This window comes from Xenopus tropicalis, chromosome 6 (assembly GCF_000004195.4).
Source record: "Xenopus tropicalis strain Nigerian chromosome 6, UCB_Xtro_10.0, whole genome shotgun sequence".
Classification (NCBI taxonomy): domain Eukaryota; kingdom Metazoa; phylum Chordata; class Amphibia; order Anura; family Pipidae; genus Xenopus; species Xenopus tropicalis.
In genome coordinates, this window is record NC_030682.2 from 76,953,719 (window position 1) to 76,978,467 (window position 24,749).

General features: G+C 39.2%; 1 protein-coding gene across 2 annotated transcripts in view; it reads right to left on the reverse strand.

The window, feature by feature from the left end:
* Positions 1-24,749, reverse strand: part of ctnnal1 (catenin alpha-like 1) — a 209,648-nt gene that overhangs the window by 106,487 nt on the left and 78,412 nt on the right. For both annotated transcript variants that reach the window (XM_012964197.3, NM_001102965.1), the window contains 5 exon segments: positions 20,753-20,940; positions 12,285-12,404; positions 9,450-9,539; positions 5,626-5,796; positions 4,812-5,012 (listed from right to left, as the gene is read on the reverse strand). In XM_012964197.3, the coding sequence (XP_012819651.2) occupies positions 4,812-5,012; positions 5,626-5,796; positions 9,450-9,539; positions 12,285-12,404; positions 20,753-20,940 (770 nt within the window).

Below are 24,749 nucleotides of genomic sequence, written 5' to 3' on the forward strand. Positions count from 1 at the left end.
AATTATATAAATAGATTATAGACCTGTAATTGCAAAGGTTTATGCTGTAGCCCAGAAGATCTGAAGCCAAACAGGAAGAAAAAACGCTGAGCTGTGTAAAGAGGATTCCCATAATGCATTGCTCCTGCTCAGACCCTACGACACTGTAGGCGGCGCATGCGCATAAAAAATTAATTCACCTTGGTTTTTCATGACACATACAGAAAGTACTAAGTATATGCACCACTTTTACCACTGACCCACAGTAAGCAGACTGCACAGGCCTATTGACAAATCAGAGATGTGGGCAAGGGACCCAGAGAATGGAGTGGAGAGAAGGGTGGTGTACCATGCTCATACATACAAAGTAATACAGCCAACTTTGTCTACATTAAATATTAGCTCAGAAACGGCAGAAGTTATTCCAAGAAATGCATACCTCCCAACTGTCTTGATTTTTGCGGAGCAGTCCCGCTTCTGATAGATTCTTAGTAAAAAAATATCTGCACTGAACGCTAAAAAAGATACAATGTTTTGCAAACTTAATTAAACAAGTAGCTTTTGGCAGAGAGCCCATAAAGTTAACAGGCTACACCTGCACTTAGATAAAATTGTAACTAATAAGCTAAACAGGTCCCTTGGGGGAACTGAAACTTGCAACTTAAAGGGCAATTACAGCTTTTTTAGCAAAACTATAATAACACATAAAAAAAAGAACCACAAAACCCCAAAATTTTGTACAGTGGGAGTGTTTTTAACAGAGTATCTTATAAGAGAATGCAATAGAGGCCCCTGATTGTAAGCTTCACTTGGACAGTAACTGATGCAAATAATAAAGAATCTCTATAAAAACCTGTGAAAAATGTAGTTGTTATATAAATAAAGCAAAATATTAATCATTTAAGATTAGGTACTAAACAAGCATTACCTAAGGGCACTGCCATGTAAACACTTGTCATCTTAAACACCACTTCATGAACAATGTTAAACATGTTTTTAGAGTTCTTAAAATATTAAGGCAAATGTGATTCAACAATCAGCGCTGCCACTATGCATACTCAAACCATAATTCTGAAAAAACACTTACTAATGCAATGTAAACTCTATCTGAAGCAAAAGGTATAACGATTAGCATCAAGAGTAGGGGGTGATTTTATTTCAAAGATGTGTAAGATGTTTAAGATATACTTTGCAATTCTAAATCAAACACTATATATTACAATTAGAAATGCTTAAAGATATGAACTAATTTTAAGGAACAATATTCTTTATTTTAAGATTATTCCTCATTTGCTTGGATATTGTTGGAGTCTGTAGATCAGGGGTCCTCAACCTTTCTTACTCGTGAGCCACAGTCAAATGTAAAAAGACTTGGAGAGCAACACAAGCATCATAAAAGTTCATGGAGGTGCCAAATAGGGTCTAGGATTGGCTATTAGGTAACCTCTATACACACTATCAGCTTACAGGAGGCTTTATGTGGTAGTAAATCTTGTTTTTACTCAACTAAAACTTGCCACTAAGTCAGGAATTCAAAAATAACTACTTGGTTTGGGGGCACTGAAAGCAACATCCAAGGGGTTGAGGAGCAACATGTTACTCACAAGCCACAAGTGGGGATCACTGCTGTAGATCAGAGCTGTCTAACTGGCGGCCCACGACCCCCCTCTGTGTGGCCCCCCCACCTGTCTGGCTGCTTTGATGGCTTACCTTTGAGTAAGCTTTAAATGGTATCAGTACTGAGATTAACTGGCCCCCTGCATGGTTCTCACCTCAGATTCAGGCTGTAATCCCCCTGTATTGTTTAAACATGTAATCCCCTGTACTGTTTACACCTTTTAATCTCTGCATTGTTCACCCCCTGCAGTGTTCACGCCTCAGGCTCAGGCTGTAATTCACCCACATTGTTCTCCTCTTCACACCTACATACATTGTACAGTGGTGTGAAAAACTATTTGCCCCCTTCCTGATTTCTTATTCTTTTGCATGTTTGTCACACTTAAATGTTTCTGCTCATCAAAAACCGTTAACTATTAGTCAAAGATAACATAATTGAACACAAAATGCAGTTTTTAAATGAAGGTTTACGTTATTAAGGGAGAAAAAAAACTCCAAATCTACATGGCCCTGTGTGAAAAAGTGATTGCCCCCCTTGTTAAAAAATAACTTAACTGTGGTTTATCAATTTCAATTTTCAATTTCAATATCAATTTCTGTAGTCACCCCCAGGCCTGATTACTGCCACACCTGTTTCAATCAAGAAATCACTTAAATAGGAGCTACCTGACACAGAGAAGTAGCCCAAAAGCACCTCAAAAGCTAGACATCATGCCAAGATCCAAAGAAATTCAGGAACAAATGAGAACAAAAGTAATTGAGATCTATCAGTCTGGTAAAGGTTATAAAGCCATTTCTAAAGCTTTGGGACTCCAGCGAACCACAGTGAGAGCCATTATCCACAAATGGCAAAAACATGGAACAGTGGTGAACCTTCCCATGAGTGGCCGGCCGGCCGGCCAAAATTACCCCAAGAGCGCAGAGACAACTCATCCGAGAGGCCACAAAAGACCCCAAGGACAACATCTAAAGAACTGCAGGCCTCACTTGCCTCAATTAAGGTCAGTGTTCACGACTCCACCATAAGAAAGAGACTGGGCAAAAACGGCCTGCATGGCAGATTTCCAAGGCGCAAACCACTTTTAAGCAAAAAGAACATTAAGACTCGTCTCAATTTTGCTAAAAAACATCTCAATGATTGCCAAGACTTTTGGGAAAATACCTTGTGGACCGACGAGACAAAAGTTGCACTTTTTGGAAGGTGCGTGTCCCGTTACATCTGGCGTAAAAGTAACACAGCATTTCAGAAAAAGAACATTATACCAACAGTAAAATATGGTGGCGGTAGTGTAATGGTCTGGGGTTGTTTTGCTGCTTCAGGACCTGGAAGGCTTGCTGTGATAGATGGAACCATGAATTCTACTGTCTACCAAAAAATCCTGAAGGAGAATGTCCGGCCATCTGTTCGTCAACTCAAGCTGAAGCGATCTTGGGTGCTGCAGCAGGACAATGACCCAAAACACACCAGCAAATCCACCTCTGAATGGCTGAAGAAAAACAAAATGAAGACTTTGGAGTGGCCTAGTCAAAGTGGGCCAAGATGAGTGGGCCAAAATTCCTCCAGAGCGCTGTAAAAGACTCGTTGCAAGTTATCACAAATGCTTGATTGCAGTTATTGCTGCTAAGGGTGGCCCAACCAGTTATTAGGTTCAGGGGGCAATTACTTTTTCACACAGGGCCATGTAGGTTTGGATTTTTTTTCTCCCTAAATAATAAAAACCCTCATTTAAAAACTGCATTTTGTGTTTACTTGTGTTATCTTTGACTAATAGTTAAATGTGTTTGATGATCAGAAACATTTTGTGTGACAAACATGCAAAAGAATAAGAAATCAGGAAGGGGGCAAATAGTTTTTCACACCACTGTATGTACTGCCTGTCCTATGCTGCCTGTGTGTATGGCACACACAGACAGCATAGGGTAGGCAGAGTATGGCACACACAGGCAGCATAGGGCAGGGAGGATATGGCACACACAGGCAGGGTAGGGCAGGCAGAGCATGGCACACACAGACAGCTAAGTGCAGGTAGAGTATGGCACACACACAGGCAGGGTAGGGGAGGCAGAGTATGGCACACACAGGCAGGGTAGGGCAGGCAGGCAGAGCATGGCACACATAGGCAGCTAAGGGCAGGCAGAGTATGGCACACACAGGCAGCATAGGGCAGGTAGACTATGGCACGCACACAGGTAGGGTAGGGCAGGCAGAGTATGACACACACAGACAGGATAGGGCAGGGCAGGCAGAGTATGGCACACACAGGCAGCATAGGGCAGGCAGAGTATGGCACACACAGGCAGCATAGGGTAGACAGAGATTGGGACACACAGGCAGCATAGGGCAGGCAGAGTGCGGCACACACAGGCAGCATAGGGCAGGCAGAGTGCTGCCTGTGTGTGCCATACTCTGCCTGCCCTATGCTGCCTGTCGGAGGTGACCCTGGCAGGGGTTTGTTCTGGGAGTTTGTTAGTAGTTGGAAATAGCCATTAAATGGTCCCTAAGGTGTGTTAATTATGTGCTGGGGGTTGCTGTGCTATCCACAGGGGAGGTGGAGGCATATGGATTTAAGGGTATGTCTACATTTGACATAATATAATTCTCACACATATGAATGGCGGTCGATATCCCCGCAGTGAGGACCAAGCATTTGGGTTTTTGCTGCACTACACTACAAAGAAAAGGACATTTTTAAAAATTAAACTGGATTTGCTTAAATGGAGTCTATGGGAGAGGCCTTCCCATAATGGGTTTCTGGATAAAGTATCAGACACCTGTACTTAAATATGATAAAATAGACTTATTGCTGTGTTCAAGTCAGCTTCCCATGTGTATCAGAACTTCATACTGCATATTGCCAACGCAGAAGAGTAAGACCTGTCCTACTCAGTCCTGGAGTATACATGAAACAGCAAGGTTCGGGTAAAATGACCAGAACAGTCAATTGCCCTAGAGATAATTTTACATCATGCATCCAATAGTAAGCTATATTTTAAAGGGATATCATTACAAAGGACTTAAATTAAGAACCTGTATGTTATACTGTAGCTTATTCAAAAATAAGAGGTAATAAACATGGGAAAATTTTGCCCTTAACAAAAATGAAAAAACAAATTAGTTAGAATTTGACATTTAAATTAACCCAGGAAAGTAGAAATATGACGATATGAGGATTTTGCAGAACATAAAACAAAGCACTTTGTTAAAAATGTCTTACAGCTTGCATCCACACTGAAACGAGCTGTTCTAACTCTTTCTTGGCCTGGTTAGAGAGTTCCAGAATATGCTCTCTGTTCTCATGGCTGGTGTAAGCAGAGTCTGTAAAATCTTCTGTATGCTCTAAAATGACTTCTAACATAGTGGAGACATTTTCTTTGGAGAGGTAATAAAGGTTATCTCGAAGTCCCTCAATTTTGTTCTAGAAAGGAAAGTGAAAAAATGTTGGTAAAATCTAGCTCTAAATTCTGACTTTAAGCATGTATTAAAAATAATTAATTTATTTGAAAGGGTGTATAGCGCGGGTCTCCATTATCCCCATATCAACAGAGTGACACTTACTACTACAATAGGAAATAGTAACTAAAATTAGGTGTGCAACTGGTGCTAAATCATTGCTTATATTATGAAGCGGATTCCTGAAGCTGATAGAGCTTATTTTCAACTACAACATTTCATATTGAATAATACAATAGAAATTAACAAAAAATAAATATAATGTGCCTAGGTTTGGCTTTAGAAGCCAGGGTGCTGTGTCAACACATTTACAGACACAGGTACGGAAAACAATTAAGACTGTGACTTGGAAATTGCTTTGACACTTTGCTGATGGTATTTTTTTTTTATTTCTTTTTAAGTCTCTGAAATTTTAAGAAGCAGATTTTCTTGCTTAGAGCCGAATTTTGAAAAAACAAAACAGGCTTTTGAACATCTGTTTTGCATGCTGGATATAGCATATTAACTGATAACTTACATTACAACATTAATGACCACAACTAGTATAATAATGTATAATGATATTACAGGATCTTTACCTTGAATTCTTTGATTCCAGTATATATACTAATTGGAACTATTTCACATTCCCCGTTTGGCCGAGAATCAGTTACAATTTCTACAACCTGCTCCAATGCAAGTCTCATTCTTTGGAAGACACCTTCTTTATTAAAACGGGCAGATTCACAATCAGGGTGCCGTAGGCAAGTCTGTAAAATAAATAGTGGCATAATTACTAAAAATGTGATGATGATATATTAAGTTTCTTATGACATACAGTGACTCTCGAAAGTTTGTGAACCATTTAAAATTTTCTATATTTTTATATGAATGTGACACCTAAAACTTTTAAACCTTACATCTAAAACACCATATGATTTTTAAGTCATAGAAGTAGATGAAAAAAACCTAGTTAAACAAATGAAACAAAAATTAATACATTTGGTCATGTAGTTATTAAAAATAACGATAACATATCTGCTTGTTGCAAAAGTAAGTAAATCCTTAGCATTATAATATTTTGGTGTTTTCAGTCAACGGGATGACAATCAGGCGCGAGTGAGAGACCCTGTTTTATTTAAAGAACGGGGATCCAGCAAAGCCTGATCACACATACGATACATTTGTAGATGTGTATCATGGCTAGAAGGAGGTGCCTGAGGATCTCTGAAAAATAGTTTTTGATGTCCATAAAGCTGGATAAGACTATTTCTAAAGAGTTTGGACTCCACAAATCAACAATCAGAACAAGACAGATTGTGTAAAAATAAAGGGATGTCCGACTTTACCCTACCCAAAAGTCGTTGACTATCAAAGATAACTCTAACTGCAAGGTGTTTAATAGTCCTAGAGGTTACACTCTGAACAACAATGTTGTGTATGACAGGGTAGGGCTACCCTTTTGGGGCCACCTTCACTGGGCATTCACACAGGCTTGTTATTAGTGATGAGCGAATCTGACCTGTTTCGCAGCGAAACGGTGAAAAATTCACAAATTCACGAAATTTACTGCAAATCTCTGCCTGGTGAAAAAATTCGCTCATCACTACTTGTTATTGGTTAGTAGTGTATATATGTATATATATTAAATACTTCGTCCTTTACATAGTTGAATGTGCTGACAACAAAATCACACAAAAATTATCAATGGAAATCAAATTTATCAACCCATGGAGGTCTGGATTTGGAGTCACACTCAAAATTAAAGTGGAAAAAAACACTACAGGCTGATCCAACTTTGATGTAATGTCCTTAAAACAAGTCAAAATGAGGCTCAGTAGTGTGTGTGTGTGGCCTCCACATGCCTGTATGACCTCCCTACAATGCCTTGGCATGCTCCTGATGAGGTAGCGGATGGTCTCCCGAGGGATTTCCTCCCAGAGCTGGACTAAAGCATCCACCAACTCCTGGACAGTCTGTGGTGCAACGTGGCGTTGGTGGATGAAGCGAGACATGATGTCCCAGATTTGCACAATTGGATTCAGGTCTGGGGAACGGGCGGGCTAGTCCATAGCATCAATGCCTTCATCTTGCAGGAACTGCTGACACACTCCAGCCACATGAGGTCTAGTATTGTCTTGCATTAGGGCCAACCGCACCAGCATATGGTCTCACAAGGCATCAAAGGATCTCATCTCGGTACCTAATGGCAGTCAGGCTACCTCAGCAAGCACATGGAGGGCTGTGCAGCCCCGCAAAGAAATGCCACCCCACACCATTACTGACCCACTGCAAAACTGGTCATGCTGGAGGATATTGCAGGCAGCAGTCTCCATGGCATCTCCAGACTCACATCTGTCACATGTGCTCAGTGTGAACCTGCTTCCATCTGTGAAGAGCACAGGGTGTCAGTGGCGATGGTGTTCTCTGGCAAATGCCAAACATCCTGCATGGTGTTGGGCTGTAAGCACAATCCCCACCTGTGGACATCGGGCCCTCATACCACCCTCATGCAGTCTGTTTCTGACCGTTTTAGCAGACACATGCACATTTGTGGCCTGCTGGAGGTCATTTTGCAGGGCTCTGGCAGTGCTCCTCTTGTTCCTCCTTGCACAAAGGCAGAGGTAGCGGTCCTGCTGCTGGGTTGTTGCCCTCCTACGGCCTCCTCCACGTCTCATGATGTACTGGCCTGTCTCTTGGTAGCGCCTCCATGCTCTGGACACTACGCTGACAGACACAGCAAACCTTCTTGCCACAGCTCACACTGATGTGCCAACCTGGATGAACTGCACTACCTGAGCCATTTGTGTGGGTTGTAGACTCTGTCTCATGCTACCACTAGAGTGAAAGCACCATCAACATTCAAAAGTGACCTAAACATCAACCACAAAGCATAGGAACGGAGAAGTGGTCTGTGGTCACCACCTGCAGAACCACTCCTTTATTGGGGATGTCTTGCTAATTGCCTATAATTTCCACCTGTTGTCTATTCCATTTGCACAACAGCATGTGAAATTTATTGTCAATCAGTGTTGCTACCTAAGTGGACAGTTTGATTTCACAGAAGTGTGATTGACTTGGAGTTACATTGTATTGTTTATATATATATATATATATATATATTTTTTTTTTTTATTTATTTTTTTTTACTATACACTACTAACTACTACCTCACTGGGCATTCACGCAGTCTTGTGATTGGTTAATACTGTAGTACTGTATATATTTTTAAATAGGCTCCTCTCACAGGCAGGCAGCATACAGTATATAAAAATATATAGTGGCAGAGTGAGGGATTTTGGCAGCAAGGGACCCATGAACATTTGTGTATATTTATCATGCTGTGTTAAAAGTGAACTGAAGCATTACCAGTGATGTTGCCCAGGGCAACCAATCAGTAATTAGATTTCAACAGTTAGAAAACCAAAGCAAATAATCTGATTGGCTGCTATGAGCAACATCACCGGTAATATTTTACTCCACTTTTTACATAGCATGTTAAATATATCCCATGTGTGTTGTGGTGTGCACACCCACCACTATCTTGGTATGACAAACTATAGAATCGGGTCCTTTCCTGATGTAGGCAGTACGCAGTTCTTTAATGCCCTTGCTGAAAGGAGGTTGGTGAATGCAGAATTCACCATCAGGCTGGGTGGGCACCTCTCTGTTCTGTTTTACTTATCTTTCTTCTCTTTCCTCCCATTACTCTGTCTCTAGTTCAATTATTTTTTATTGTGTTCATGTGTGCAGTTTTATTTGATCACTGCATGGTGCTGACTTTTTGTGTACAGTTTGTATCTTGGCAACAAAATGCTTGGCCGCCAAAACTTTACTACACAAGGTATTTAAAGAAGTTTTGTGGAGTGGGTCTGATTGCATATGGTTTATTGCTCCTGACGAAGGTCCCTGTGGGGGACCGAAGTGTATAGTCTTTTTCTTTACTAAAACCATTTATTTAGAATTTTGAAAATCCTGTTAGTGCTGACATTAGACTGTCATATAAAGCAGGGCACTCACAGAACTTAAAAGTATCTTCCGAAATGTTGAAATAACAAATACATTTTATTTCTTTTTAACCATACTTTTAAATCATGTGAATGTCCTGCTTTATATGACAGTCTATATTTACTCTTTTGCAGTGTGTACCCAGGCACTCTCTAATAAGCGAGTGCAGCTATTTTTTTGCATTTTTTGTATATACTGTATATATATATATATATATATATATATATATATATATACACAGATATAAAATAGCCAAAGAAAAACAGTCCACATATTTTTTGATTAGCAACTGGCTTAAGTTCTTTCATAGGTGAGCGAGAGAAATCCCCACGGACATCTATAACAAAGTAAATGTAATGTGAAGAATGTTTTACACTGTTTCACATGATACTAGCATCACAGAGAAAACTAATACCTTGGAGGCTGTCAACAACATCATAGTGCATTTTTCGAGTACTGCTCTTGCTGCTGCCATACTTGCCCTCTTCTTCTCATTCTTTAGGTCCTAAAGAAAATGCCAATTAATGGTATAAATTAATAAATAGGTGGCCAACATCATGCTGCGTCTATTGCCTTAGTAACTTTTCCCCACATCACACAACTTTTTTCTGCTTAAAGTTGAACTAATGCCTAAAAATGAATATTGCTAGCAATACTGTATTTTATATACTGAACTTCTTATGCCATAAGAGAGGTTTGAGAAAACTAACAGCGAAGCTCTAGATCTTCAAAGTTGTCCACAGGAGCTCGCCATTTTCCATTTTGGATCCTGTTAGGTCATCTTTTGAGTGTTAGTGATGTTGTACATGCTTAGCTTATGGGTTATTAAAAATCATCAAGCAGAAAAAAAGACATGATGTTATAGGGCTAATTATTACATTCTGGTGCCACATTATGCGAGTCAGTCCCTAAGATCACATAAATAACAGCATCCCAGAGCATGTGCAGAAAAGAAGATAGGGAGCTATGGGGGGGGGGGGGGGGGTGGGACAATAGAGGTACAGATATTCATTTAGGGTTGCAAATGACTATAAGCAGCAGAAGATGTTGTGCTTTGGAGGGGGGGCAAATGGGAGGGAGCAAATGGGAGGGAGTAATGCTGCATGCTATGTGATAAAACTGTTAGGCTATGCCCACTTTCACATGCCACACCAATATCTATGTACTGTATACACCTCATACACATCAACCCATCAACACTGAAGCATGTCTTCACAAGATTTTAAGAGAAATATTCTAGCAGGATCAAATTTTGCTTCAAGTTTAATAACTGCAACAATATATTTAGATAATTATAAGTGAATTATAAGTTAAATATATGGCTGGCATGGAAAAACCAACACTGCAACAACTACAACATCCCTAACAATAAGTGCTTTAACATATAAATGGTCAACATTTTAAGCTGTAGATCAACCTCAACCAAATCTTTGGTAAAAAGAAGTTTGAGTTACTTTCTATGACAGTCAGACCTTTGTGTTCTGTGACTTAAAATTCTGCTAAATGGACTAAATATAATTTTTCCATGTGTATGCAGTAGGGAAACAGCACTCCAAGCATCTTATATAGCGATAGTCCAGCACCCCAAGCACATTATACAATGAGAGAATCTAGCACCCCAAGCACAGTGGACACAGTGGATACGGACACCCCAAGCATTATATATAAAGCCAGTGGGTACTCACACTCAAAGCACACAGTTAGAGAAAGAGAGTAATAACACTCACGCACATTAGACAGTAAAGGTCCCCATACACGGGCCGATTCTAGCTGCCGATATCGGTCCATTAGACCAATTCGGCATCTAATCGCCGAATTGGGCAGGTTAGAAAATCTAGTCGCATCGGGGACCGCATCGGCTCGTTGATGCGGTCCACGAACCAACTGCCCCATTGCCGCCAATATAATTACATGCTCCCCGATATCACCCACACGTAGGTGGGGATATCGGGTGAAGATCCGCTCGCTTGGCGATGCTACACGAGGCGTAGGGCGGATATTTCCGGCAAGCGTAAAAGCGTTTGTTGAAAATTCCGCCCTATGCCTCCTACATGTGCCTGCACCCGAATGAATGAGATACGCTTGGGTGCAGGCACATGTAGCCGATATACACATGAAAACGCGAGATAATGCAAAGTCTTGCGTTTTCATGCGTATATCGGCTACATGTGCCTATTTCATTTCATAGAATACAATCTTTGAACACCTGAGCCTCCATCCATACAAGAAACAACAAATAACATGGATCTACAGTAAATTGAACTCCCACAAACTACCAGACAAAACTAAACATATGGAACACAGGAACAAAGGCTACACATGAGTACAGATGACGAACACTGGCAAACAATTTTAGAAAACATCAGAATGACATCTATTAACACCATCATCAAAGAAAATACCTACAAAGTGCTATTAAACTGGTACTTAAAACCACTGAAACTAAACAAAATCTACAACTCAGACCCCGACTTGTTATAGAGGATGCGGAGAAGTAGGTGAGGAACTGCATACCTGGTGGACATGCCCCCAAATATCAGAACTTTGGAAGGACATCTTCAGACTTATAAGCCAACTTCTGCAAAAGGAAATTCAGCCAGATCCTCAACTCGCTCTACTATCCCGTAAAACAGAATGTTTAACTAAAACAGAATTCAAATTATATACCCAAATCTGTCTGGCAACCAGATGTGGAAAAGCCAAAAAATGGAGGCGGCGCCACAAACTCCCAAAATAATAACAAAATCTGGTGGATATCTACGATGGAAAAAATGACTGCACTCAATCCCCACAAAATGGAGACATACGAAAAGATATGGACCACATGGACTGAAAGCCAACATATTCAGAAACCAACCCACTACACTACCTAAAAAATGCACTAAGCAACCAGAAGATGATCAGGCCCAACAATGGATAAACCCAGAAAACAAGCTAAAAAAATAAAGAAAATGTGCATTTATTATAATAAACAGGTGAGAGGCCTTTTATCCCTTCTCGCTACAATTAATAAACACAAAGTTAAAAAAAAAAACAAGTTGCTGTACAGCCATGGAGTCATCTATTTAAACGAGAAAAGGCACAGGTTACAGAGATAAATTCTGTAGGGTTTCTGCACAGTTTAACAGTAGTGCTTCTGAAGCAAAGATTCTAATTTTAACTCTGCAATGTAAGTCTTCCTTTAATAACTGAAGAAAACTAAGAAAATATACAGCGGAAAGAATAATTCTCCATAGTGATTTGAACATACATTTTGTCTGTCTCCTGTTAGATGGGCGAATTCCACCATTTCAATGCCAAACTGACTAAATATCTGTACAAACTCCTGGAAGCTGCTCACTTTTTCAAGGTGCTCCATTGTTGCAAGAACCTACAAAAACAAAAAGACAATTGATCAGTAGTGCAAAATAATTTCTGGACCTTTGCACCCCACCCTAAGCATGTTTGATTTGTGAAAAATGTTAAACCTGCTTCTATAAATGTATTTTTTATCTGATTTTATCTCTACAAATTACTCATGATAAAGCTGTGCTGAATTTGATATTATCATACGTTAGTAGTCCTATGCCACTTCATAATCCATTACCTGGAAAGGGACCCTTTACCTTAGATACAGATACACAATAATTTTGTTCTATATAAGCCACCTCTGCTAAGGTTCAAGAATCTTGATTATAGCAATAAATGTTCATTTAAGCACAGACAAGAAATATGGTTCTCTGCCAGATAAGTATGTAAGAAGCTATCAGAATGCTGCTCCCTCCACTATATATTCCCTGGAGTGCCAGAATTAAACAGAAACTAGATAAACATTCAGGTTAGCCCTATTAAAGTTTACATAGCACACTTTGTCCCCAAATATAATTATGACAATATTAGAAACCACTGTTAAAAAAATGCTTATGAAAAAATCGGATTAGTCACGATAATATCGTATTGGCGTTCGTGGATAAGTAAATGTGATCATCTGAACAGGTGAAATATGGGGGGACTTAAGGGCACTATTGAGACAACTGAAGGTATGCCTGCAGCTTGAGATTAACTCTTTATTAGCCTTTCCTTCTCCTTTAAAACTGCATAAGTTTCTTGCATCCCAACATATGCCCCCCCCCCCCCCACCGACATGCATGTTTAAGTGCAGGCTGCATAAATAGCATAAACGTTTTGTGTAAAATACTAAACATTTTACATATTATTGCCAAAAATGTCTGCTTTTCCACAATAATAACACCAACTATATAAAGTATTTACACTATCTTACCAAAACCATCTGGACTTTTGTCTGTCCAACATCACATTCTGAAACCAAGGCTTTTAGTAAGAAGTTGGCCTTTTCTATGCTAATATAACAACCTCTACCCTTTTGTAAAGGGTACATATTGGCTACTAGATATCAGGCACTAGAGATACTCCTGGTTGTTACTTTTTAAACAATGTTGTAAGTGCCAGGCTCCTCCAGCAAGGTAGGTCTGTAAAATCTGCTGGCTTGTGTTACATTGTTTCAAACCCCAGAGCCACCAGGGCAGGAAATAGAAAAGGACAGGCAGACACTGCTTTTAATAGCAGTTATATATGCAAATAACTCAAAAACCATTACAAATATGTAATGAATGTATATTGCAAAGTTGCTTATTAAAAAAAATTATTTTTGGGGTTGACATATCCTTTAACAAAGGTTTAGATTCTCAGCCTAGAGCAGAATGCTGTACAAAAAAAAAAAAGTGGAAGATTGTTTTTATTTCTGTTTGCTTCTCAGCGAAATTAATGCCATTGGTAGGATAATTTTTGGGAATTGGGAAATTCTCCAGTGTAGCTTCCTAAAGTTTCTATAAAAACAATAATGGATTGAATAATGAAACCAACAATTTTATGTCTACTGCTATCAGCATCATGCTGGATGAACATGCTTAGACAGGTCATATAAGCCAGGAGCCACTGCAGCTGCAGTTTAGCTACATAAACTGTAACATAAACAAGCTCTGAAAATAAACATTTAATCAATAAGTGTGGGAGTTTGGTCTGTTTTTTTTTTAAATCTCACATTATAAATTAGATTCCCCCCAAAATTACGTTTTCATAATAAAAGAAAATTTAATTCTAAGCTATTGTCCAATATAGATTGATTACAAGTTTTATAATGGTTTTTATAGTTATTTGTATAAGTAATTGCTGTTCAGAGCATTGTCTGATTTTCTCAGAAGAGCAAAATACTTTGTGAGTTGAAGGGGCAACCAGACCATGAATCAACTTTTTTGAACTTAAAATAAAAGTGCATACTTTTTTCCGGATGGAGCTTGGCCCTTACTTTTGTTTATCCCCGGATCTCTACCCATGTCCTTCTAACGCACTTCATGTCCCTTGTCCTCTTGTACCTAATTGTTTATGTTCTCTGCATTCCTGGTTCTGACTGTTGAAACAGAAGCCCACTGCAGTTTTTTACTGTGTCATCTTAATTGCATCTTTACTGAATGTCCAGAGGCAACTCCTCAGTTTCACCCTTCTAATGGGTATTATCTATGGCAAAGCAAAATCAAGCCTTATGATAACTTTGTTTTTGTAGGATCTTCTGACCTCAAGTGAATATGTTTTATGTAAAATTCCATGAAATATAAGAGACCTGAGGCTGATATTGTCAGTCTTACATATGGCTTCCATGAAAAAGCTTTACTTATGTGTCATAGAAAACACCTGCACAGCTACAAATCATAAATACAGTTGTAACTCACATCATATAAATGAGTATCTGGCTCTTAAAAGGAGTCAAATTGAATAAATGAAAAAAACCTAATCTTGTAGGCAATTATGAATAATATATGGTGCTGGTTTTAATTGGGCTAAAACGTAACCTATCTGTAAAAATGGTCCCTTTTTGGAGCTCCCTATAGATCCTCTCAGGCCCCTGTCTTTTTTAACTCTTTTACTGCCAAGCACGTATGGCATACGTGCTGGCAGTAAAAGGGCTTAAACGCCAACGACGTGTCTCATACGACGTTGGCGTTTAAGCGCTGCTCTCTGCAGCGGCGGCATGTGCCGCCGCTGCAGAGGGCTTCTAACAATGACAGCCCCCCTGGGCAATGTGCCAGGGGGGCTGTCATCAGGGTCCTGCGAGCCGATCGCTCGCAGGACCCTCCAGGAAGCAGCAGACGCGATCGCATCGCGTCTGCTGCTTCCTGCTTCCTCCCTCTCCCCCAGCGCCGGCCCAACTGAGGAAGGAGGCGATCGGTCTTCAGGAACAGGTAAGGAGTTTTTTTTTTCTTGCATTTACACACTTTTACACACTTATACACACATTTACATACATTTATACACACTTACATACATTTACACACACTTACAGCACACATTTTAGCATTTTTTTTTTTTCATTTTTCACACTTTCATACACTTATTTACACTCATATACACACTTACACACTATCACACAACTTTTACACATGTACACACATGTATACACAAACACTTTGGTTTTTTTTTGTTTTGCTTTTTTTTTTTTTTTCATTTTACCACTTTGTTTTTATTTTCTTTTACCTAAAAACTGTTTATTTTGACAGCGTAACTATTGGATCAGATATTCTGGCCACTAATTACACTGTCATGTAACTTATTTTGTTGTTTCACTGATTTGCACAATTTTTGTGGTTTTATCACATTTTATCCCTGTATAAGTGTTCCTGATCTGTTTTTAGCGTAGCTTTGCCAGGTGTAACTTGGGTGTACAAAAATAACTTTACCTATTTTGAATTCATCAGAATGTGTACTTTCCAAAAATATATGGTTTTCTGGGGGTCACTGTATAGTTAGGGGGGTTACTGCACATAATACACTGACAGGGGGCTCTGTGTGCAAAAGCTGAGCTGGCAGGCGAGAAATCCTTATGCGCTATTTTCATTTTGGGTTCAGTACATACCGCAGACTTTGGTATATCTATGCATATTGGGCATCAAACTGTTCAGTAGGCCTCTGGTGTTCCTATTTGGGGTGACTTGCCTTTGTACGCAAGAAATTGTGTGAGATAAATGCGGCAAATTGCAACATTTTTAGGCGATTTTCTGAAATGTCATAAAAACCGATAACTTCAGGAAAGCTTTGCGGCTTGGTACTTTGGTGTAGAAAGGACTCTTTACCCTTGTTGGATTTGTCAGAATGTGTACTTTCCAAAAATATATGGTTTTCTGGGGGTCACTGTATAGTTAGGGGAAGTTTTGGCACATAATACACTGACAGGGGGCTCTGTGTGCAAAAGCTGAGCTGGCAGGCGAGAAATCCTTATGCGCTATTTTCATTTAGGGTTCAGTACATACTGCAGACTTTGGTATATCTATGCATATTGGGCATCAAACTGTTCAGTAGGCCTCTGGTGTTCCTATTTGGGGTGACTTGCCTTTGTACGCAAGAAATTGTGTGAGATAAATGCGACAAATTGCAACATTTTTAGGCGATTTTCTGAAATGTCATAAAAACCAATAACTTTAGGAAAGCTCTGCAGATTGGTACTTTGGTGTAGAAAGGACTCTTTACCCTTGTTGGATTTGTCAGAATGTGTACTTTCCAAAAATATATGGTTTTGTGGGGGTCACTGTATGGTTAGGGGAAGTTTTGGCACATAATACACTGACAGGGGGCTCTGTGTGCAAAAGCTGAGCTGGCAGGCGAGAAATCCTTATGCGCTATTTTCATTTTGGGTTCAGTACATACCGCAGACTTTGGTATATCTATGCATATTGGGCATCAAACTGTTCAGTAGACCTCTGGTGTTCCTTTTTGGGGTGATTTGTCTTTATCTGATCTTTATCAAGAAATTGTGAGAGATAAATGCGGCAAATTGCAACATTTTTATGCGATTTTCGAAATGTCATATAAATCTGCAAACTTAGGAAAGCTTTACAGCTTGGTACTTTGTAGCAATAAGAAATATTTACCCATTATAGATTCGGGGGGATGTGTATTTTCCAAAAATATATGGCTTTCTGGGGTGAATGTACTTTTTTTGTAGCATTATCCCACATAAAGGATGTAAATGTGTTGATTTTGCAGGAGCTGAAATGATAGATCATATGGGGGTATGTTCCCATTGGGGCCCCTACATGCCACATACTTAGGTAAACCTATACATATTGGGCATCAAACTGTTCAGTGGACCCCTGGCGTTCAAATTTAGGGTGTTTTATCTAGGTACCTAACACTATGTGGGAGATAAGATGCTGCAAAGTGGAAGCTTTGAGGGGATTTTTGGAAATGTCATCAAAATTGCTAACTTTAGAAAAGCTGTGCGGCTTGGTACTTTGGAGTAGAAAGACATGGGTACCCATTTTAGATTTGGGGGAATGTGTACTTTCCAAAAATATATGGCTTTCTGGGGTGAGCGTACTTTTTTGTAGCTTTATCTCACATATAATGATGTAAATGTGTTGATTTTGCAGGAGCTGAAATGACAGAAATGACAGTATATATGGGGGTATGTTCACATTCGGGTCCCTACATGCCACATACTTGGGTAAACCTATACATATTGGGCATCAAACTGTTCAAATTCAGGGTGTTTTATCTTGGTACCTAATGCTATGTGGGAGATAAGATGCTGCAAAGTGGAAGCTTTGAGGGGATTTTTGGAAATGTCATCAAAATTGCTAACTTTAGAAAAGCTGTGCGGCTTGGTACTTTGGAGTAGAAAGACATGGGTACCCATTTTAGATTCGGGGGAATGTGTACTTTCCAAAAATATATGACTTTCTGGGGTGAGCATACTTTTTACTAGCTTTATCCCACATATAATGATGTAAATGTGTTGATTTTGCAGAAGCTGAAATGACAGAAATGACAGTTCATATGGGGTATGTTCACATTGGGGCCCCTACATGCCACATACTTAGGTAAACCTATACATATTGGGCATCAAACTGTTCAGTGGACCCCAGGCATTCATATTTAGGGTGTTTTATTTGGTTACTTTATGACCTGTAGGAGATAAGATACTATAGACTGGAAGCTTTGAAGCGATTTTTTAAAAAAATCACAAATTTTGATAAAAACCAATAACTTTAGGAAAGCATTGCGACTTGATAGTTTGGAGTAGACAGACAGTTGTGCCTATTCTGTATTCCCCAGAATCTGTTCTTTCCAAAAATGTACAATTTTCTGGGATAAACCTTCTGTTAGTGGAATTTTTGCCTTGAAATCCAAAGTATGCAGCTTTCTGGAGCAGTGCTTTGGGAATTTGGTAGTGTACTGCTGGGAGTTTTTGACCTATACAAGTGAGAAATCTCCATAAAACTATATATATTTGGTATTGGCACGTTCAGGAGACATGGGACTTTCCAAATCAGTTGTATATTCGTGCATAAAATAATTTTTGTTTCTAGTATGTGTGATTATATTATGGAAAATTTGATTTTTTTTGCATTTTTAGACATTTAGAAGCCTATATCTTGTTACAGAATTGGAATTACACAAAAATTCTACCATATTTTGAAAGCTTAGGTTGTTCTGAAAAAAACGATATATTGTTTTCCTTGGTAAACTAAAAGTCCCCCCGAGGAAAGGCCCCTAAAGTGAAACAGTGCAAAATGTTCAAAAACTGTCTGGCAATACAAGTTCCGCTTTGACCAAAATGGCTGGCAGTAAAAGGGTTAAATGAGGGGTGGGTGTATCCTAATGTTCCCTGCCAGAAGCCAGAAGTAGGAGGGGAGGAGCCAATCACAGACATGCTTCAGTTCCCTATCAGGTCAGTTTACCTGCTGACTGGTTCCGATTCTACAGTGCAGCATGCCGCTGGCTCCCCTGCTATCCATTGGATAAATATGATTATGAATGTATTTAAGAGACCAAAAAAATAATGTGCTCTATGTCACAAAAATGTCATCAATACCATTTATGAAGTATTTGATTTTATGACTTCCTGAATTAGATTCCAGAGCCATTCTCAGACAAATGGCTTCTTGTAGTAGTAGCCAACAAAAATGTGACTGCAAACAAAGGGAATACATTATAGGATGAATTAGATCTGACAAGCAGTGTTGCTAAATACCCCCCTCACAAATCATTTCTGCATAAAGATGACTACATATGCTAATTGTATCATGTTAGTTGGCATTCTGGATTAAGTCAATTCTCCATAATAGTACTTGCATATTTACTATATATGTCACAAGAGGAACTAAATATTTTCATTAACGTGTTGAGTAAAAGTTCTGTTTTCAAAAACACGTCAGTAGATTCAGGTTACCATCCCCGGGGAAAAATGCCCCTGTTTGCAGTCCATGGACTGACAACAGTGCTCCATGAATCTGGAAGCCTAAGCTTTAATTTTGCATCCACTCATTGGCAGAAAGTATATCCAGCAACTGAAAGTTGGAATTTTATTGGTTTAGCACTGCCCTGTATTTTAGAGCAGCACAGGGATTGGGGAGTTTCTCTTCCCAATCCCTGCTTGACTCTCATCCTCTCTCTCTCTCTGCATCTGAATTAATATCTCTCTATATACCCAATGACCTCTAAATTAATTCCCAGTCATCCTGCCCACTTTTCCATTTAACAGTACTTTCCACCTCCCCCACCAAACTTAACCTGCCTGCCATACCACCAAGTGGAACCCAAGCTGCCATTGCCTCTCCTATGTGTTCAGGAATTTTAATCATTAATATGGCACTTAATTTATTCCACCAGGGATGTAACTATAGACAAATAGTTTCATTTAAAAAAAACAAAAAAACTTATTCCTAACATTAAAGGGGGCCTTAAAAATATTGCTTTGATATTTGAAATAGCCACTGCATTTACGTGCTATAAGTTCCAGGTGGCATTATAGTCATTCTGCTATGAGTTCTGGGGGATTATATATTGAATTGCCACTGTATTCATCCTACCAGTTTTGTGAGCATTATAAATGAATTTGGCATTGCATCTTTATGTTTCATTGTCTTTCACTGATTTTGATGTGCCTGGGTAGTCAATACTCATTGCCTGAAACGGTATATAATATGCCATAATATGCTTGTGTTGACAATTTCTCTGATACAATTTTATTATGTGTTTATTCAATGCCGCTCACTGAATAATGTACTAGAGATGCTATTTCTGATCAGATTGCAATTTATTATGTGGTGGTACCTGTGTAATGTGCTCTAGCTCATATCTAACCCTTATACTTAAAGGAAGGAAAGGTAAAAACTAAGTAAGCTTTATCAGAAAGGTCTATGTATATATAGCCAGAAACCCTGCACTGAGTCCTCTATCATAATAAACAGAATTTCTTGTCTCTTTTTTGTAAACATGTTGTTTGGGTGTCTGACTTCCTCTCTCAGAAAAATCCTTCATTCCCATGGCCAGAGTCTGCGCAGTTCTCTCCTCTCTCCCCTCCTATAAGAATGCTAAGAACCAGGCCCGGATTTGTGGAAAGGCCACAAAGGCCCGGGCATAGGGCAGCATGCCGCAACTTAATTTTTTAATTTTGCTCCCATACGGAGCAATGGGGACCTCTCCCCACTGCTCTGTATGGGAGTTTAAATGTATGGTATGCGCATGCGCACTCGCGCTCTCTGCTGCGGCAGGGTGGGGGTTTCACTAGTTCACGCATGCACGCTAGGTGAGGGGGGGGGCGGCCTAGGGGAAATTCTATACCAAATGCAGTTATGTGTAATGTTTTCCCACAGTGACTATAATGTGATCTGCAGAAATGTGTTTCCCTTTTACAAATGTTTTTATTCATTAGCAAGTAAGTACCTTGTTCCTGGAAGCAATAATTTGTTTAACGACAATCCTGTCGGCTAAAACCAGCACTTTGGTAACAGAAGAAAGCAAGAGCCTGGCAGCTTTTACCACTCCTATCTTATCAGTGAAAATGGTAGTACATCCATCTGGATCCGGACGCTCACTGATGTTCATGTCTGTCAACTGTGCAATAGTCTCTCCTACAAGAAGAGACAAAAAAAAGGTAAAATATTAAACATTTGTGAAGAATTTGTGCCACATCAAACCTTTGGGTCACTTCCACATGAAAAGTATCAAAACCTATTAATAGGAGTATTTTAAGCAGGTAAAAGGTATTGAGTTAGAGCCATTTATATCTGTATCTTACATGCATCATGAAACACATGAAATTCATGTTTATAATATCTAAATTCTGTATTAAAGCTTTACTTTTATATATGTCTCTTTATTTAGCCCTTTCCAGCAATCATCCATCTTCAGTCATATGAAACTCTTTCACCCTTTGAATTTGGTCTTAAGTAGGGATGCACCGAATCTAGGATTCGGCCAGGATTCAGCCTTTTTCAGCAGGGTTCGGATTCGGACTAATCCACGGTCCTGGCCGAACCAAATTGGAATCGTAATTAGCATATGCTAATTAGGATTTGGAAGGGTTAAGTGTTGCCGCGCGAACACAGAAGTGGATTTTTTCCCTCCATTTAACCCTTCCGAAGCCTAATTAGCATATGCTAATTAGGATTCAGATTCAGTTCGGAATTTGGCCAAATCCCTTACGATGGATTCAGGGGTTCTCCTGAACCAGAAGAACTGGGTTTGGTGCATCTACCTAGTTTACAGAAGGAATGTCAACACAAGATTAACCATAGGGATACTGACAACAACAAAATACATTAAGCTCCTTATCTTTTTAAAAAAAATATTTTTATACATATGTCACAGTGTCCAATGGGTAATATAGCCTTACTAGGAAACCAGATGTCCAAAACTGTAATAAAACAAGACCCCAAATCCCCCAGAAATGTGTTCAAACATTAAATAACCTACCAAATTTTGTAAAATGGGAGTGATATTTAAAAAAATGGGCATGGTCAAAAAAATTTCCTGCATGGCATTTTTTTTTTGTCCCTCTTTGCATTTTTCAAATATTGAAAGGTATGCAATAGCTGCAATCTATATTCATCCCCCACAGCTAAGGTCTGTAACATGGGCACATCCTCAACATAATTTCCAATTCTTAACGGTACCCGACAAGGCTACCCACTCTTCAGTCTCTGCATTGAACCACAATCTCTCCCAACCACAGACATCACTTCCAAACCTATTTAAAACTAAAATACATTTATGCGCAATATTAGGCTTTTGTATAAAACAGGAGCCACACCACATGAAATGCCCAAAGCCTACATCAAATTACTTAAACTTAACTTTAAATTCTGCTGGGTAAAATCAGGCATGAAGAACCTACAAGCTGAAATACCCATCAATAAAAGCCCACTTGAATTCCCTAATAAACACATGTAAGTCATATACTATATCTCTATTAGGGAGGGTTAATGCAGTAAAAATGGTGATACTACACAAAATATTGCATTTATTCAGAGCACTCCCGATCAGAATCTCTGACAAAGAACCTTACAATCACAAATTTCCTCTTTTGTAATAAAAAAGCCTACAATATGCAGAAATATATTTGCAAGATCCAAATACAAGTGTGGCTGGGGCTTACCCAATATCAAACACTACTATTTGGCAGCTTGATTAGCACGAATGTTTCAGTGGGTCACAAAAGAACAAACCCATAGATGGGTAGACATTGAACATGCTTTAGCACAACCATCAGGAGTACAAGATCTACCCTGACTAGCCAAAAAAGCATAGAGCACCACCCACAGCCTATCTTTCACCACATATAGATGTATAATAATAATATATATATATATATATATATATATATATATATATATATATATATATCATACATTACAGATTGGGACTATTGGCAGTCAAAATTTAAATTAAAAGGGACATCAAGGCGTTTAATATTCTTGTGACGAAATTAGCTAAAAGTGGCAATATTGGTCTGTATTTGGCAACAATTCTGGCAATAATCTTTAATAAACCTTGCGAGACAACTTACGTAGCATAAATGCAATAATAGGCAATAATATATATGTGCCCCAGAAAATTTGCAATGACAAAAACAGACGACCAAGTGTTGTAACTCCCATACACAATAACCTGAAATTCCCACCTGGCCAAGTGACTCTAGAATACAAGCACTGGCCAATTAAGGATATATGGTCATTGCACTAATTTATCCACTAAAATAAACTGATCACATGACAGACCTTTCAAAACAGGTATGACACGTCAGAGTAAGATTTGTTTCAATAGTCAGGTCACCCACTACATTAAGTCCATGTTCCTGTCCATAACAGAAGCTATAAGTAAGAGTACATTTGTGACACTAATGCTCTCTGAAAGGTATCTGTTTAGTGTGGCATGATACAACCCTGGAAAAAACACCTCATCAATACAAACGGGAAGTATGAATAGGGAAAACCATCACTAACTAACAATAGAGAGAACTGTTTGAGCATATGGCACATACCACTCTAAACGTAATTGTTAAGGAAAAACTTTACAAAACATTGTACAGTGGGTTCATATCCCTGAAACAATTACAAACATAGATTTCAAACTACACAGGGGCATGCTTTCGAGATGGTGGTGCAGTAGCGGACAATCTACACAAATGGTGGACATGCCCAACAGTACAACGAGTATGGATTAATACATTTGACCCCCTCTCAAATTCTGCAGCAACACATCGAACCTAACCCATGAACCATATACTGGGCAGATGATTAACAAACATATCAAAACATCACAATGCCCTAACTACTCAAATTTGCTTAGCCACGAGATGTGCTCTAGCATCTGGAAGGGACCAGGGCCAAGCAGAAATCTATAGACATGTGCAGAAGCCATGAGCTCACAGAACTGCAAATACAAACAATGCAGGACAGTAAAGCAGAGATGGAAGGTGTCTACTACAGAGCAAAAACACCACCCAGAAGGGAACACAAGCCTAAAACAAAAGTGCAAGGCTACAAAGGTGAAACCACAAATTGTGGAAGCAGCCATCCCAGGGGCAGAGAGCATTGCCCTGCATATGGGGAAACTTGCAGCAAGTGCAAAAAGCAAAATCACTTTGCCAGAGTTTGTATGCAGAGGGCAAATGACAAAGGACAACTGACTACAGAGACAAAAAACAGCTACTCAAACGAATCAGTGCTTACTGTCATACATCGAATAGGATCTGTGACAACCCAAGGGTCACAGTGGTTTGTACAACTACAGCTCGGAACAAGTAAGCAAATAGAAAGACAAATACTTTGTCAACTTGATTGTGGGGCCACATGTAATTTTATGACACTCAGGGATTATTGCAAAATCACTAAAGAAAGAAACCCAATGTTGCAGAAAAGCCATGTTAAGCTAAAGTGGTACAATGACACTTATATGATACCAAGGGGACTGTGTACTCTAAACTTCACATATAAAGGCAAAGCTTATCGCCTTCTTTTTCAGGTTGTTGAAGGTACTCACAAGCCACTTTTTTCAGCAGACACTTGCAGAAAATTGGGACTACTCACAGTAAATACAGAGCATGAGGTGCTAACAACAGTACATTCTAACACTCAAAATGTTAAAAGGCCACCCCTATCATACGAACAGATCACAAGTGACTATAAAGATCTCTTTCAAGGACTTGGATGTCTACCCAGAGAATATAATTTAGAGGTTGATACAACAGTGCCCCCAGTGCAACATCAGCCACGGAAAGTACCAGCACCTCTTAAAGCAGAACTAAAAGAGGAAATCATTTGATTAGAAAAACTAGGAGTTTTGAAAAAGGTTACAAGCCCAACACCATGGATAAGCAGCATGGTTGCAGTCAAGACACCAGGCAATATACGACTATGTATGGATCCTAAAGATTTGA